The sequence below is a fragment of the Lygodium microphyllum genome, chromosome 7, assembly GCF_053477565.2.
Source record: "Lygodium microphyllum isolate KBCC chromosome 7, Lygodium_microphyllum_v1.1.10, whole genome shotgun sequence".
Lineage (NCBI taxonomy): Eukaryota > Viridiplantae > Streptophyta > Polypodiopsida > Schizaeales > Lygodiaceae > Lygodium > Lygodium microphyllum.
In genome coordinates, this window is record NC_141141.1 from 34,089,506 (window position 1) to 34,107,560 (window position 18,055).

General features: G+C 44.7%; 1 protein-coding gene across 3 annotated transcripts in view; it reads left to right on the forward strand.

The window, feature by feature from the left end:
* The first annotated feature begins 241 nt into the window (after positions 1-241).
* LOC148033330 (uncharacterized) overlaps positions 242-18,055 on the forward strand; it is an 84,005-nt gene continuing 66,191 nt past the window's right edge. For all 3 annotated transcript variants that reach the window (XM_087681240.1, XM_087681242.1, XM_087681243.1), the window contains exon 1: positions 242-2,088. In XM_087681240.1, the coding sequence (XP_087537366.1) occupies positions 331-2,088 (1,758 nt within the window). In that variant the 5' untranslated portion in view covers positions 242-330. The remainder of the gene's footprint in view (positions 2,089-18,055) is intronic.

Sequence of the window (18,055 nt, forward strand, 5' to 3'; positions counted from 1 at the left end):
TGCACAGGCTATGAGGAGGCTTCTTCTGACCATCTATGAGAGGCCCACTCCTCTGGGGTTTGGACTCCAAAGCCATCCTAAGTGCCCGTGCCACGTGTACGAGATGGCCATGGGAACGGCGCTCGTGTGACCGGGCCGAACAGGGTGGTTCATCGGGTAGCCGTTGAGCAGGAATCCTTCAGTTAGAATTCTTTCTTCCGACACTTGAATTGGAAGTTTTATGAACGCGTTCCAATTTCCAAACACCCGATAAGGGAGGATTCCCGACAACCCTTTCATTCCTTCCTCCTGCTGAAGGCTGACACCCACACCCCTCGCTCGACATCATACATGGCGTCCGCTGATCGTGTCTTACGCCAGTCTTTACTTCTCGACCAAAACCTTGGTTGCGGCAGCCAGGGCTACTTGCTTCACCTCAACCTCCCCCTCTCCCTCGACAACAGTACTGCCTCTTCTGCTTCTTCTTCTTCGAGTACTGCCCCTGCTGACAATACCGCCCCTCCGTCTCGCAGGCTGATCCCTCGCAGCCGAGAAGTATCTTCCAGGTACAAGATTACTGCCAATGCAGCCTCTGAAGCATTCCGACACCGTTTATCCTCTCCTACATTTCACCGCGTCGACTTCTGTCCGAATGATGTTCCGTCGCCTAGACGCTCCCTGTCCTCGGAACGCCGGCGTCCAACTCCCGCAGTGGCATTGCTTGAAGCCAGGACTTCTTCCACAGCAAGCTTTGATGGAGGAGCAATGGATTCGGGGCGAAGGGCCGGTCGCTCAGAGGTTACTCAGCGCTGGCCGTCAAGCACAGACAGTGCTGCTGATCTATCAGGAGCCGATAAATGCTTAAATGTTAGCTCTGCCAAGTCAAAACGCCTACGCGCAAGAGAGAAACCCGCGGCCAGCTGCCTTACACCTTGCGATCCCAGCCTAAAACCAGCTCCAAACCTTATCCAAAGGTCTGTAGATATATTCGAGAAGCCGTCTGTGCGTGGCAAAGAAAGGACGCTGTACCGGCGACAAAGCTCTGAGAATGCTAAACCGTCGGAGAACCTTCCATCCAAGCCTGATCGTACTAGCTCGACTTGCCGCAAGCTGTTAGGAGCAGCCTTGACCAAGTCGCTAGACCTAAACATAGACGGAAATACATATAAACCCCCCTCATCATCAACGACCTGCAAGCTACCACGGTCATCGGCTGACTCCTCTGGCGTCTTAAATCGTTCCATTAACAGGAACACCACTTCCTGTGGAGCAGCACACAATCTCATATCTGACCATTCCATTAATAGGAGCATTGCCTCCTGCCACTCACAGTGCAGAAGAGCAGCACGCAAACTCACATTGGAAAATGGACGGGGAGACAGAGAACACCCGGAAAGGGTTCAATCGAAGGTGACTTCCATGATTGATAACCTTCGGGATTCGGGTCTTTCCCGTACCGAGCACGGTCTACATCATGTGCGGCGCGACACAGGTGAAGAAGCTCAGCCAGCATGCCTAGCTGCTCGTCCACAGGAAATTGATTTTGCAAGTGCAGTCTCATCTTCTCCTTCGAGGGAACTGATGGCTGCTGAATCAAGTGCAACTATTACAACCATGCGTGGAACTCCACCAATTCCATTCTCTACAGAGCCGGCACAATTTTCTTCGAGAAGGCTACGAAATCGAAGTAGCACAAATACTTGCATTCTGCAGCGATCACTGTCTTCGATCGATCAGAAGCTTTTATTTGAACCAAGAGGCGAACAGCCTTGTCTCTGGTCTTCTACTTTACCTCGAACTTTGTCCTGTGCGCACAAACTTCCTCAACACAGTCTATCCCCTTCCGAACTTAAACCTCCCAATTCGTCCACAAGGACTTGGCACAGCGTCAGTGGATCTGAAAGCTCAATGTCATACTCACTTGGTTCCTTGAACAATGAAAGTGCAGTCGGTGTCTATTTTGGTGCCTTTAAAGGAAAACGGAAGATGAGAATCACTCAGATGGAAGAAACATTCTCGCAACGTGTGCTTCACAACAGATTACTTCAGTGGTCTTTTGTCAATGCACAGGCGGAGCATGTAGTGAGTATGCAAAGGGCAGCAGGAGAGGTAATCATTCAGCAAGTCTGCAAATGGGGGAACATAATATCGTTTGGATTATTTAAATTCTCATTTGAAACATGAGGGCCTGCATAAATCATGAGACGTAATACTACAAAGGCTAATAAGGACCTTGCATTCTAGTTTTCATTCTTCTGTTAACCATCCTGGTTTCAATCCTTTGTATTTTGTCCTTCTATAGAGGCTCTCACTATCAAATTGGCCGTTCTTACAGTTACTAATGTTTAAAGAAAGCATTGTTCTGCTTTTCACCAGAGCTACTAGCTGGCTTATAACAAGGCTTTGGGGTATTATGGTGTTGAAAAGAGATTGGGGGTGGTTCTTTGTGCAAGGCACTTAAAATGCTGCAGACCTCTCAATCAAAACGGCAAATGTGCAGGGTTTGATCACATCTGCTCCCAGACTTGGTTTTTTTCAAGTTGCTGTCATTGACTGGCTACTCGAAGCTTGTCTTTCTCAGTTCTGCCAATATCTCTGTCTCTTCTCCACCAAATGGAGCGATTGATTACACCTGTTCTCAGACTTGTTATGCTTAAAGGTTGCTGTCATTAAAACCGAAACTTGTCTTTTCTGTCTCACACCAATGGGCTTGGAAAATCATCACCAAATTTTGTCAGATTGGAGGTAATTACCAGCAAGTAAATCTATGAAGCAGAGTGAGGGACCAAGCCTGCAGGATTCTGGCACTGATCAAGTACCCAGGGGCTGCTCAATTAAACAAGAGTAGCTCATTAATTGCGAATTGTGCTGTGACAGTCACAGCTATTGTATTATATTGGCTTGCTTTGATATGCAAAACTAGCCCCAATGACTGACATGGCATAATCATATTACTTTACAGCATAATGATTGTGATTTAACATGGCTGGAAGTGTGAGAATGCACAACAGAAGCAGAAACAAGAAACACAGAGCACAAAGACTGGCACACTAGACAAAGAATGAGAAGACCAAAGGTCTCAAGAAATGAATCATGATGGGTAATAGAATCAATGGATGTAAGCATGAGAACAAAGGTACGATACCACTAGGGCAACTATCAGCACACGTTGTGACTGGCGGTGCCTATCATTGAAGGTGGAGGAGTGGTGCTGATAAATAGGCAGCAGTGGAGTGAGGCCCAAGATGATCAATGGAGTGAAACCTTAGAGAATCAGTCCGCCTAATGAAAAAGAAGCCGCCCATGGCTTAAATGTGGCATCCACTAATGCACATAAATAGTGCCCTAAATACCCATGGTATGTACCAAATGAACACCCTCTTTCAAATCATGGGTGATTTATATAATGAAAGATATAATGATGTGTGGCGCAAAAAGCAGCAACCCAACATGATCTCGTGAATGCTCATTGTGTCCCATACTAGACTAGAATCCTCAACATCATAGTACATACAAATAATGTCAACGTTGATCATACTTGAACTTGGATTGGATAGAGTCGAAATAGCTGAATTCTGTTTGATTGTCAAGAACAACCATGCCTTTGGCGATCCTGCCACAGGGGGTCACCCATATGAGAACCGGCCAGGGGTACAGCCAGATTGCTATTGTATCTATCTCCCATCATGGACTGAAACACATATTTAGGATTTGTCATTGGCAAAAATTGAGGCCTGTAGAACACCATGCTCATCATACGGATCTATGTCAGGCATAAGCATGCCCAGCCTGCACTCTCTCACAAACCCTCTTTTGCCTCAAGACAATTGTCCTGCATTTGTCGGAGAGAGGGATTGGGCATGGTGGAGAGGGTCATCAAGAGTTGTACCATCCCTTTGGGATGTATCTTTTTCTCATGTCATCTATGGATTCCATTGCTCATTCTTGATCATCACAGTGTTCACTGTTCTTCTATTATTTTCAGTTGAGTTTTTATGTTTCTATGCTTTTGCTTCTATTGCACACTCTAACATGATATCGTACGTCTAGAATTCTAGATTGTAGTGCTGGTCTGTTTGCATTTTTAAAAGCCATTGTGGATAGGAAAACAGGTCGATCAGCCCAAGAACTATGTCGCTTAGCCGAGGAGGAGGCCGTCTTGGACATGGAGAGAATCATACATAGCAGAACGAAGCACTAGGAGCCATCAAGTTGGTCATCTGATACCATGCTTCTGAGATAGTTGATAGCCTACCTTGATGAAGATGAGGGGTTGGGAGATCAAACGCAAGGTTAAACAACTCCACAACAAGGAAAATGCAGCAGTTTCACACCTACAGAGAGTCGTATAGCAGAATGAAGCACAATATATATGATCCACTCCACTCACAATTCTTATGTTGCATCGTCTTGCATCCTTGGAGAGAGTGAGACTAGAGGCACTGCTGCTGGTCATCATTGCGTGGTACCCTACTGGTATAGTACCACATCTAGTATCTGGTATTTCTTCTTATGGACTCCATTGACTGTTCTTTCTGAGTTTCTTGTGTTCATGCATTCTTTCTTTTTGTTAGTGTTCATGCTTTCTCTTTCATGTTTCCAATTATATCTGCATTCTCACATGGTATTAGGTGACCAGTGTTGCTGGTTTGCTGATTTTCTTTGCTGGTTTGCTGGTTACTAATAGTTTCAGGTCTAAAACCTTTGCATTTTCTGTTTTTGGAGCTTTCTAAACTTTCATTTTAGCTTCCTACTCCTTCCTATTGAGCTGGCAACCTCCTTCCTGCTAGGCTTTGTATCCATGGTCCTAGCTGATTGTAATTGTTTGTGTGTATTATGATGTTACAGCTTTAGGTAGATCATTGCTGTGGTATAGTCCCTAGGGGTTTGCACCAATGGTGATGGATCCCCCTTTGGAATGCATGTCCTGAAGCCGATCTTGGCAGAAAGTCATATGGGAAGAAGCCCCACTGTCCATGAGCCAAGGCTTCTCCGTAGAAGAAGTAAGAGCGGTATCCTCCTTCTCGAACAAATGTACAAAGATGGACTTAGTGGTAGATGGGTAGCCTTCAAGTCCTTATACTCCTCCTTGGGCTTTAAATGGGATACGGTACTTCTGCCAACACTTCTCCTTGGGACGAGTGGCCTTCCCACAGTGTGGACACTTGGGCTTCTTAGTATACTTGGGTTTTGCCTTCTACTTCCCTCCTCTCGAACCTGCTGCAAAAGTCTTCATGGAGCTGGATCCATTGGCATCAACCTCTTTGAGCTGCTCAACATGCTCCAACAGTGGGGCAAGCTCCTTCCAAAGGAGAGTCTCTTGGGTCCTCGATGTTAGAAGGCTAGTATAGAATTGAACTTTGGAGATGGCAATTGAGTCAGGAGAATCATTGCCATATCCTTTGAAGAGATAGTCCTCCCTAGAGATGCAAGCTTATCCCTCATGTACTCTAGTTTGTTGATGTGATCCTTCATGGAAGGAGAGCGATCAACATTGAGCATTCAAAGTTTCTTCTCAAGAGAAATTCAATGAGCAAAAGTCTTTTTATGATACAAAGACGTAAGCTTAGACTATACTTCCATTGCTATCTTCAACCTGCAAACATGCACTAGGACAAGATCCTGTAAGCTCATAAAAAGGAAGGATCGGGCTCGAGAGTTGAGTTGATCCCAGAGGGCTACACGATCCATTGTTGTTTCCATACGGGGATCCTCCACAGGACAGGAAATAGGTAGGCTAACAAGCTCCCAAATATTGAAGGTGTCAAGTATGCATTCCACCTTACCTGACCAAAGCAAATAGTTGGAACCATCAAGTTGGTCCTCCTTGGGTAAAGAAGGGAGAATAGGCACCTGAACAGGTGATGCCATGTGGGGCAATTTAAAGCCAATAGAATAGGCTTTATGGGAAACATTGAGGGAGGGGGGAGAAGGAGAATGATGCTCCAAATGGTGAAATCGAACAAAATGGCTCGGAGACCTCCGTTCTTCATGAGGACCATGCCACTTATCAAAGGAGTGATGAGAGATCTCCTTGTTAGAGTCATCAAAGCCATTGAACCGATGGTACACCGTACGACATTTTTAATATTTGCAAACACCCACAAAAATTTGTGTGAGCTATAGTTCTGCAAAGGAAAGATTGTAGATGTCCCACTTGAGTCATATGGACTAGTCACCTGTAGAAAATCTGCATTTCCAGCAAGAAACGGAGTGCTGAAAATTTGCGTTTTCAGCATGGGGGGTCTTCTCTCGATGGGGTACCTCTGTGTCCTCACTTTGGCTCTATTAGCATGTGAGTGCACAATGTAAGAGAATCATGAACATGGAGAGAAAAGGAGAGAAGAAGAGAAAGTAGAAAGAGAATGATCTGCACTTAACAAAAAAGAAGGTTGCATACAATGAGGACTAATCAGTCCCTACATGCAGCCCAAGGGGTTAGTGAGGGCACCGGATTAGGTTGAATAATGATGATAGCACTGCCGGCGGTGATGGAGATGAGATGGTGACGGTGACGGTGACGGAGACAGAGAGTATGCAGCCTTTTGTCCATGCCGGAGAAGGAGAAGACTGCAACCTAGGCTGAATATAATGATATCATTGCCGACGATGACAGAGACGGAGAGCATGCAGCTTGCTTTCCACATTGAAGAAGGAGAGGACAGCAGCCACCTCATGGAGCACCTCTGAGGCAAAAGAATGAATGATCTGCCCCAGCTAGATATTGCCCCAGCTAGATATAGCTGGAAATCAGCCAAACTAGCCGACCAGCTGCTGGCCAACTGGTACCAGCCTGGCCAATTGCATTTAATGCAGTTAGTAGCACAAAAAAATGCAAAAAAATGTTGATGTGGCAATTGATACAAGTGCAAACTCTTGGGAAGGCTGGATACTATTTGATAGGGTAGGACAAGTTGGAAACTAACCAACAAACTTAAGAAATGCACATAAATTGAGTCAGAGCTTCTATGTCTTTGTCGGACTCTGACGGAGCTCATAACTAGGAGATGATAGACTAACAAAATAAGGTAGGCTAACAAGAGCAATGTATTGAAGGGTGCTTTGCACAATAAGACACAAGAACAACGCTACATAATGGAAATGAGAATACTCATAAGGTAAGGAGCCACTTGGACGGTGTCCCTCATGGGGAATTGTTCACTTGTCCAAGTGCCCTTTTACAAAGATGATGATCATGCAGTGCAAAGGGTAAGTACAATAGGGAAGAGATGTTGATGTCGAGGATAAGAAGACAATACCAAAAGTTGTAGGTACCAAATGAAGGGAAGGAACCCTTGCTCAACCATGGATGTTGAGACCAAAGGAGGAGCCTGATGCACAAAAGGAACAACTAATAACCCATTTTCAACAATGATTGGTGCAAATTTGCAATGTTAGTCAATTAAAATACAAAATCCAACATGTAAGTATGAAAAAAAAAACCAATCCTACATAATTGTGCTTCATATTGAGATGCTTTGGTGCTAAGCAAAGAAAAGTAACGCACAACTAATAAGATTAAAAATGAAGGAATAACATAATAATAGAAAGTGGGTAGTAGAAGACATATGAAAAACCCTAAAGCTAAGTATCAAGTAGCCAATGGGCTTGACTCATTAGCTTAATGGCTTTGATGCTAAGCAAAGAAAAGTAATGCACAACTAATAAGATTAAAAATGAAGGAATAACATAATAATGGAAAGTGGGTAGCAGAAGACAGATGAAAAACCCTAAAGCTAAGTATCTTAAAGGATAAAGTAGCCAATGGGCTTGACTTATTAGCTTAAAGAGCTAATAGTAAAAGTGAATGCTAGACTAGCCTAAGGAGATACCAGCCTAGCATACCTTGAGGGTCCTAGAAGGTGCTAGCCTAAGGGAGTGGCCACCATTGCACACATCCACCAATAGATCTCTGCCAAATGAACTTGTAGCAAGGTGGAGAAATGGATCTAAGTGTGGTTGCATCAAGAGTCCTAGAAGAGTGGCTAGAAAGTTATAATAGCTACTAAGATTATAAATGAATGAGTAATGTAGTGCTGAAGAGAGTATACTTGGGCATTGACCCCAAAGTGCCCACCCGTGCATTGGATATGTGTACATAGTGGATCTATATGTATGTGGGCTGATGAGTAGGCATAGGTATGGTAACTGTTTAAGTAGCCCATGGAGGGTGGATGGGCACAAGATAAGCCAAGGATAGGAATCTCCATTTTTTAGTGGCTCATGGAATTTGATAAGGCACACCATAGGTAGAGGATAGAAATCCTTGTGTTTGAGTGGCTGTGGATAGATGTCAAGGGGAGTAAGGGGGAGAGCATAGGAACTTAAACTCATTTGTAGTATTGGCTACCTTTTTGAATGAGGACACTCTTGATATTTTGGTTGCAAAAGTGCAGAGCTAAAATTTGCCTTGACATTGAAATCCCTTCTCATGACATATGAGGCTTGCCACTTGCAATGTGTGTGGCATTTGTTCATGTAGCAAGCAACATGATAAGCGTAGGAACTTAAACTCATTTGTAGTATTGGCTACCGCATGATATGTGGTGTGTTCTACATGATAATCGATGGGATGTGTTATGTGCTCTTGAGCATTAAAATCATGGTGATGGAAAAAAACATGGCTTGCCATGGGTTTCATTTGTTCTATGCAGGGGGCTCAACTTGATGCTATTTTGATGTGCTAGCGGTTGTGCATAATTAGTTTCAGCCAATTCTTGCCAAGAATGATGTCCATGGTGGTTTTTTGGTTGTTGAAATTCTATTTGAAGGGGAGTACGATGGTTGGTAGGCCTTTATGCACCAAATGATTCTTTGTCTTGAAGGAATTTGTGAGATTGATTGGCAACTTGCTTGTCTCTTGGTTGACCAAGAGTGTTGATGGGAGATTTCAGCATGTGTGTTTATCATTTGCAATTTACCTCCAAGCACTCGGTGATGGATGCACTTGAGAGCTGTGTGTGGCATAATTTGGAACTTGTTTTGAAGTAGGACATTCGGTCTTGGCTTCGCCTATTGGATTTGAGTTTTACTTTTCAACCTCGCTTGGACTGCGTTTTATTTTATTTAATGGTTATATGGAGCATCTGGTTGATAGGTTCGTACTGGATTTCCTTGTGGAGAGTAGTGATTCTTTTGAGCGATTGCTCCATAATGTGTAAAGGGTTGTCAGGTAGTATGGTATTCATCATACTTCTCTTTTGTAGGTAGTGTTAGCACGGTGCTGAAACAATATCGGCATTGGTCCTTGCTAGTTGATTCTCCACATGATCCATTCCTCCTTCCATTGGCCGCAAGTCTAACAAACTGTCGAGCTAAGAAATGCATTCCATGCTGATTAGCCACTTAAATAGCCCCAAAACAAGCATAATTTAATGAAAACCCCAAAACGGGGCACGATTCGAGAGAGTTCAGTGAAACCCGAATTTGGAAGGGTCCATCCTCATCTATAAATAGACAGGCTGCCCCCATTTAGTCCCAATCCTTTTCTGTGCAGGTTTCTCACCCATGAGTGCAAATTTTAGCCATTAGTCCATACACATGTGGCTGTCTAGCCTCAACAACTGTTGCCAGTCGTTCCTCAGCATCTAGTGCTCCTCCATCAGCATTGGCGACAATTTTTTGACCCTCCTTTGCTTGCAATTGGAGCTGGTTGATCTTGGCGATTGCATCTTCAGCTTGTGTTTAGTGTCTTCTCATTAGGCGACAGCTCCTCCACATTAGGCGACAGCTTCCTCCACATCAAGCGACAACTGCCTTCCATCTTCCACACTTCTCCTGCTTGCATTTTGTGCTCTAGGCCCTTTTGACACTTGTGTTTGCAGCATCTTTTTTATCCTACACTCCGACTGGTGGTCATAGACTTGGGATCCGTCTCTGGTGGACATTACTCTCTGACACATTGCTTTGCCCTTGGACAGTTTGTATATAGTTACATTCATTTACATCATATTCATTCACTTCAGAGTTATGTTCTTTCTCTCCCTTCTTTTGTTAGTGTTTGAGTTTCTATATTTGAGTTTTGAGTATTGTGTTTAGGGTTTGAGTTTTGCTTTTTGTGACTGTGTTTGTCTCGTTGTGTTTCTGTTGTGGTTGTACTCTCTGTGTTTCCTCAAAGCAAGCCCTAGTGGTGCCTCCACAGTCTTCTTCACATGGTATCAAAGTTGGTGCTCTTATAAAGAGTATCGTGTGGATATTGTGGAGTGCTAGTCTTTGCACGAGGCACACAATACGACTCATAACTGAATCACAATATTGTGGAGTGCTAGTCTTTGCACGAGGCACACAATACGACTCATAACTGAATCACAATGTCTCAAGCACCTTCTTCTTGTGACCCCATGATGTCGTATTAGGCTTCTCCATCACTGAAGGCCTTGAGGAGGCATTATGGACTCGGCAAGGAAGACGATACTCCATATTCACCCTCACCATCACCCTCTATGTTTACACCCATGCCGAATATTCTAGATTTCATTAATCTCATAGAGGAGTTTAAGGAGTATCTACACAACAAGTATGGACTAGAAGATATCCCTTTTTTTAGTTTTACTACTCCTTCTGGATCGATTGGTGAGACTGGCCACCTTTCTAATCATGGAGGCAATACGACATTTGGGATGACTGGTGATCCATCTTCATCATATTGGCCAGGCCCTGTGTCAGGTTCGTACAACCCTTTTGAGTTGTTCGAATCAAAACCCTCTCCTGTTTTGCCTTTTGATGTGTAGGATCCGGATGGTCAAATGTATATAAATCTTAATAGAGGGGGCTCAAGAAGCATACATTCATCATCAGGTATATCTACATCTTCTGTTTCATTTGAGCAAGTCAATTACTCTTCTTCTCTTCCTCCTATCCCACTCTTCTCTTGAAGCCATATTACACATTCCAAAACCTCAGCTTTCATTCCATATCCACCTCTACCACACTGGGAGTTGCACCTTTTGTCTCCGCTCCTAGCACATTCTCATTCTCTATTCCATATTTATACTTCCCTACCACTTCACATCACGGTGCCTCGTTAGAGGGCATTCCACCTCTCTTAACATTGTCACCTACCCTTTCCCACAAGCCATTCCCCACTATGGGGCTTTGTTACAGGGGGTGACACCCTCTAACATAGTTCTCTCTACCTTTCCTCATGTAGGCACCTCTTTTTTCATTGGGACAGCTGTGATGGGCATCCCCCTCACTACCCTTGGCTACACACACATATAAGGATTTCCATCCTTTGCTTATGGTGCATCATCACACTTTCCATGGGTCACTCCTACGTAAGGCTTTCCATCCTCTGCTCCACGTGTCCCTATCTCTCCACCATGGGGTACTTATGCGGCAACAATGCCTATGCCTAGCCATCCCATGCAAACATTTGGATCTATCGTGCACACTTCTTGTATGCCTAGTGTGCACTCTGGGACCCATTCCCAAGTGTACTCCTTTCCACCACAGTACCCATCCTGTGCACCTTATCCGAGTATTACCACTCCTGTTGCATCGGCCAAGAATGCCTTTACGAACAAGAATCATTTCAATGGATCGAATTACACAACTTGGTAGAACTATATGCAACAAGTGCTTGAGTGTTAGGGTCTTTGGGACCTTGTTGTTGGTCTCGAGCCTATGCATGATCCTCACCTAGCCCACCATGATTACATCCGTCAATGGCGAGTTTGCAATGCCATAGCCAATGTCGAGCTGATGCAGGGTCTGCTTCCCGAGTTTCGCTCTCAGTTACAACACTTCCCTCTTGTATCGAAATGTTTGGAGTCATCTCATCGATTGTTATGTGGCCAGAGATCATACTTCGCGTATAAACATTGATTTTGAGCTTCAGGAGTTTTCCATTAAGGAAGGGGATAATCTAAAAGTCAAGTTCGCCAAATATTGGCGGTTACTAGTCGAGTTTGCCACTACGGCTCTCCGAAGTCAAATGATGATCAAGTCATATTCTTCTTGAACAAGTTGCTCGACAAATACTTTTATCTTATCTAGCACATTATCTCATTGTCTAGATTGCTGACCTTCTACGAGTTTGAGTGTCAGTTCTTGCATTATGCGAGGTTGCATGATCAAGTCCACAAGAAGCCCTCCACTCACATCTATCCAGAGGGGCGAGGGTTGGTTGCCTCTTCTTCGAGAGCGAAAACCACTAGTGGCAAAAACTCGCAAGATGCGAAGGTAGGCCAAAAAAGGGTGACACCACTTCCTCTAACGGAAACAAAGAAACACGACCCCTTTGGCAACAAATTCCTAAGAAAAATAGGTTTTGCACAGTGTTAGAGGTCGGGCCATTTGGACGAGGAGTGTCGTATCAAGGCCCAAGGTCTTCCTCCTAGAAAACCACAGTAGACTACTACGACTACATCATCTAGTGGGGCTATGCCTTGCACTATTGCCCCATCTGTTTCTTTAGCCCCCACGGTCATTGGACATGTGGCACATAGACAACCTTAGTGGCCATCCTTCTCTACTCCTGAAAGTTGGCCGAATGTCGGCGGTTACTAGCCGAGTTTGCCACTACTAGCTCTTCGAAATTAGACGAAGATTAGGTCACATTCTTTTTGAACGAGTTGCCCAACAAATACTTCTATCTTATCTAGCACATTATCTCACTGTCTAGATTGTTGACCTTCTACAAGTTTGAGTGTCAGTTCTTGCGTTACGCGAGGTTGCATGATCAAGTCCACAAGAAGTCCTCCACTCACATCTATTTAGAGGGGCGAGGGTTGGTTGCCTCTTCTTCAGGAGCGAAAACCGCTAGTGGCAAAAACTTGCAAGATGCGAAGGCAAGCCAAAACAAGGGTGACATCACTTCCTCCAACGGAAACAAAGAAACATGACCCCTTACGCAGCAAATTCCTAAGAAAAATAGGTTTTGCACACTGTTGGAGGTTGGGCCATTTGAAAGAGGAGTGTCTTGTACCAAGGCCCAAGGTCTTCCTCCTAGAAAACCATAGTAGACTACTACGACTACATTGTCTAGTGGGGCTATCCCTCCCGTTGCTGCCCCATTTGCTCCTTTGGTCCCCACGGTTGTTGGACATGTGGCACACAGAAAGCCTCAACGGCCATCTTTCTCTACTCTTGAGAGGTTGACTAATTGGTTTGTTCTAGCACCGATTCCATTGCACTTTATGCATCCAGATTACATTTGCCTTCATCTAGAACTCCTTCCCCACCTCGTCAAGCGTTTCACTAGCAGTTACCTGCTAGTGGGCATATGTGGTGGTGGCCATCCTCTTAGCTTTTTCTCATTGTCACACTCTAGACTTTAGGTTAAAGAGTTGGGCCCATAGAAGTCTTGTCTTTTTCCCTTTCATTCTTAAGTCTTCCGCTGCCTTTACACTTCCATACACACTTGCATTATTGCACTCGTTCATTCAGTTAATTTTCCATTTTAGTTTTGTTTTTAGAGTATCTCACAGTTGATCTCTGTGATTGCAGATCTCGCTTTCTTTTGCAGAATTTGTTTTTAGTGCAAGGCTAACATATAGGCTTGTCTAGTCCTACCTGGGTTGGTGACATGGGATGCATGCCATTTTCTTCATGGTTTCATCTTCCTAGGATTATTGCTCTTCTACCAGTATGGAGGCTTCCCCTCCCAAGGCGGATCATACAACATCTCTCTTGACACTATCATGGCGGTGACTTCTACCTAGCTCTTCCAGTTGGGATGCTTCTTCTCATCATGGTTCTTGGCACCACACGAAGACCGACATTTGGCTCCTCTTCCTCCTTTGGCATCAACATTCAAGGTTGAGAGGGGGTTTCTATCCTTCTTGGTATTCTATAGGTTTTAGCACTTATCTTCTATATTGGCCTTCCCCTCCTTGTTGTACCTTCACCCTTTGCATTGCATGATTTCCTCATCCTTGTACTAGGGTGCTTGGGCAAGTGAACAAATTTTCCATGAGGGACATTGTCCAAGTGGCACCTACTGCATGAGCATTTCATAGCATGTAGTATACTCACTGTGCCGAGTACCACTAGATGGATCCTAAACTGTTTCCATTGGTGGTTTGTCTACCACACCATCGTTACTTCATCACCGTTCCCTCGCCATCGACATCCTCGAGTGGATGGGTAGCTTCTCTGCTTTATGATGGGTTGGACTTGAACATCCCTTCTCATTCTCCTGTCTTCTCCTCAATCGACTGCAAACCATCTCTCACTTAAAAAAAATAAATCAAAGCTCATTGTAGTTCCATCTGCCTTTGTAGAGCTTGGTAGGCTACTGTGTAACCAATGAGCACCCTTTGTCCGATGCCCTATCCTCTCTAGGGTGACTACTTGGACTCCCTTGGTAAGATGACCATTGCCTTGTCAGAGTGCAGTGATGTGGAAGCATAGGACAAAGACTGAGAGAGAGTGAACACAGAGAGAAGAGAGAGAGAGAAAAGGAGACAGTGTAAACGCAGAAAATCTGTGGTGTAGTATGCTATATACGAGTGCAGAAATACACAAGGGGACAGAGGAAATATCTGTGTATGTCTTCGACTTGATGACCTCGATCTCCGTCAGCCTGAGCACAGTCTGTCTCAGCCAACAGATCTCAAGATCAGAATCTGAAAAATAATGAATGCTAGAGTGTGCCACGAACTAGCTATAAATAGCCAAAAAATAGGAAATTCCTAGCACCAGGTTGTTAGGTCGGCTACATTTAATGCAGCCGACTGCAGAAAACTGGCCGACTGCAGAAACTGTCCGACTGCAGGTGTTGACGTAGCACCTGTTGACGCGGCATTGCCATCCACACTGTCCAGGAAATGACTGGCTAACACCCCCTCTCAGATCCTGGACGGGTCAAAAGACTGAGTGATCTAGAATGCTGCCGAAGAAGAGCTTGGGGAAGCGCCTTTGTAAACAAATTTGCAAGATTATCCTCTGTCTTGCAATACTCCACATCAATGGTCCCATCCAAAAGCTTCTCCCGAATGAAGTGATACTGGATCTCAATTTGTTTCGTTCGGGCATGGAATACAGGATTCCGTACCAAGGCAGTGCAACTCTCATTGTCACACCGTAGAAGAGTAGGACAAGTTTGGGGGCAGCCAAGCTCCAACAATCTCTGAAGCCACACAACCTCACATGTGGTGGAAGACGCAGCCGATATTCCGCCTCAGTAGAAGAAAGGGCAATCGTGGGCTGTTTCTTGCTACTCCAAGAGATAACACCTATACCTAAGATTAAACAGTAGCCTGTAGTAGACTGTCGGTGGTCCACATCGCCAGCCCAATCCGAGTCACTCCAACTTGCAAGAACCAGATTTGAAGCATCTGTACCTGCGGGATAAGAAATCCCTAAGGCAGAAGTCCCCCTCAAATACCGAAGAATCCTTAGGGCAGCTTGCCAACGCACCTATTTGGGTTCCGTCATAAACCCTGTCAAAAGACCCACAGCAAAACAAAGATTAACACGAGTGTTGAGAAGCCAAATCAAGGATCCAATCAACTAACGGTAGCGTGAAGCATCCATCACGGGAGAATCTGAGTGTGAAGTGGCCTTCCAATTGAGATCCATAGAAGTAGTAATGGGCCGACAAGTCTCCATCTCAAAAGTCACCAAGAGCTCTTGAACGTACCTCTGTTGAGAGATGAAAATCCCCCTCTGAGACTGATAAATCTCGTGACCCAAGAAGAAATGAAGAAGCCCCAAATCCGTCATCTCGAATGTCTGATGTAAAGCTGTCTTGGTCTCTCGGATCTTCTGTGCATGATCCCCTGTCAAAATCAAATCATCAACATATAACACAAACAACACACGACCAACCTCGGAAGTGTGTACATAAAGCTGCGGATCGGCCATAGAGCACCGATATCCCAACTTCGACTGAAGAAACGAGTCAATCTTCTCGTTCCATGCACGCGGAGCCTACTTGAGGCCATACAAGGCCTCCTTCAATTTGTAAACTTTCCCATTTGAGGATCCAAAGCCAGGAGGTTGCTCAACATAGATCTCCTGCAAGTCACCATTAAGAAAGGCCGACTTCACATCCAATTGATAAACAGGCCATCTCCTATGGCCAGCCAAGGCAAGAACAGCTCGAATAGTCGCCATACGAGCAGTGGGGGCAAAAGTATCATGGAAATCAATGCCTGGGCGCTGAGCAAAACCTTTAGCAACAAGGCGAGCCTTGTGCTTGTCCAAAGAACCGTCGCTAAGGTACTTGGTCTTGAAGACCCACTTAACACTAATCACCTTCTTGTGAGAGGGACGAGGCACAAGAGACCAAGTGCCATCCCTCTCAATAGCCTCCAACTCGGCTTCCACGGCCTTTTGCCAATGATCAGATTGCAAAGCCTCCTTGAGTGAAGTGGGCTCACGATCCTGCATAACATGGGTCAGCAAACAATTGCAGAAAATTCAACGATTAGACTCCTTTCCCGCACGCCCACGCTTGCTTCAGCCTTGATTCGATGCGTAGCCCTCCCGCTCGCCCTCAAATCCTGGAAACGCAGCCTTGTGTCGTGCTGAAATCTCCTCTTCAGATAGGTTGAACATAGAGAGAAGAGAGAGAGAGAAAAGGAGACTGTGTAAACGCAGAAAATCTGCGGTGTAGTATGCTGTATAAGAGTGCAGAAATACACAAGGGGGCAGAGGAAATATTTGCATGTGTCTCCGACTTGATGACCTTGATCTCCGTCAGCCCGAGCACAGTCTGTCTCAGCCAACAGATCTCAAGATCAGAATCTGAAAAATAATGAATGCTGGAGTGTGCCACGAACTGGCTATAAATAGCCAAAAAATAGGAAATTCCTAGCACCAGGTCGGCTGTATTTAATCATTGAAGAGTGCGTATGTTTGTCAAGTGGAGGTTACAGCTATGAAATTAGCCAACCTACTGCTGTAGGGGCCATAAATGTTGAGATGACAAGCTCAACACATGCGGACATTAATGATGGACTGTTTGGTTAGATGGGTCTACGCGTTTACACTTAGCACGTCGGTGGTCATTATGACTCTCACATGGCCACTGACTCATTACTTATTATATTCAGGTTGTTACACCTATTTACAGCTGGCATAGTTATAGCGCCAGTCGACTAGTGTAGTCGGTTATGCATTGTTTGACTTAGTAGGCCACTTTCATTTATGTTGTATCTTATCTATACTTTGTGTACATTGTAAAGTGTGTGGAAGAAGAATAAAAAATCCGCAAGAAAACGTTTTGGCCTCCATCTCTCTTCTTGTCTCTTGAGTGAGCTTCTCCTTGTGTATTCTATGCGTGTTCGGCGCAGCATCTTGAGCAAGTCCCCCCACCACGCGATTCTTGACATGGTATCAGAGCCGTGCCACTGAGAGAGGCTGATTTCGAAGGCTGAAGTGAAGGAGAAGAAGCAAGGTTCGAGCAAGCAAGCCACAGATAAGAAGCTTTTCCATTCTTTCATTCTTTCTCTTGGACAGTGCATGTGGAGGCACCAGAAGCAAGGCAGAGCAAAAATCTCAGATTGCAGTGAGATTTGGTGTGCGCGAAGAGCGCTATATATTCTGCAGATAAACCCTTTAGGGCTTTTCCGCAGTTATTGCGAACAGCAGTTTCAGGGTACACTGTGATTTCGGCTATTTTGACCGAAAGTGGGTGCGCAGGTTACAAATTGCGAATCTGTAATTCTTGAGGTGTTTGCAGGAAGTAAACATAAGGTTAATCTGCAAACAGGTTGCAGATTGTATGTATTGTTGAGCAGACAGTGAAAAAGGCTGTCTGGTATATTGCTGTGCACTACAGGTCGAGGGTTGTAGAAGATTTGCTTGCTGTTTGTTATTAGTTTTGTGATAATGGCAGAGAACAGTGGAAGCCCCATTATTGAGAAGCTCGATAAGAACAACTACCCTTCATGAAAGTTCCGTGTCACGAACTTTCTTATTGGAAAATGCCTCTACGAGTTTGTATTAGGTGAAGAAAAGGAGCCGGAGGTGAGTGATCCTCCAACTGCAGAAGAGACAAAGGCACGGAAGGAATTGAATGCAAAAGATAAAAAGGTCATGTATTGGCTGTCTGCAGTAATTGACAATAATATGCTGGGATATATTAGAAATGCAGAGAATTCATATGCAGCTTGGACCATACTTG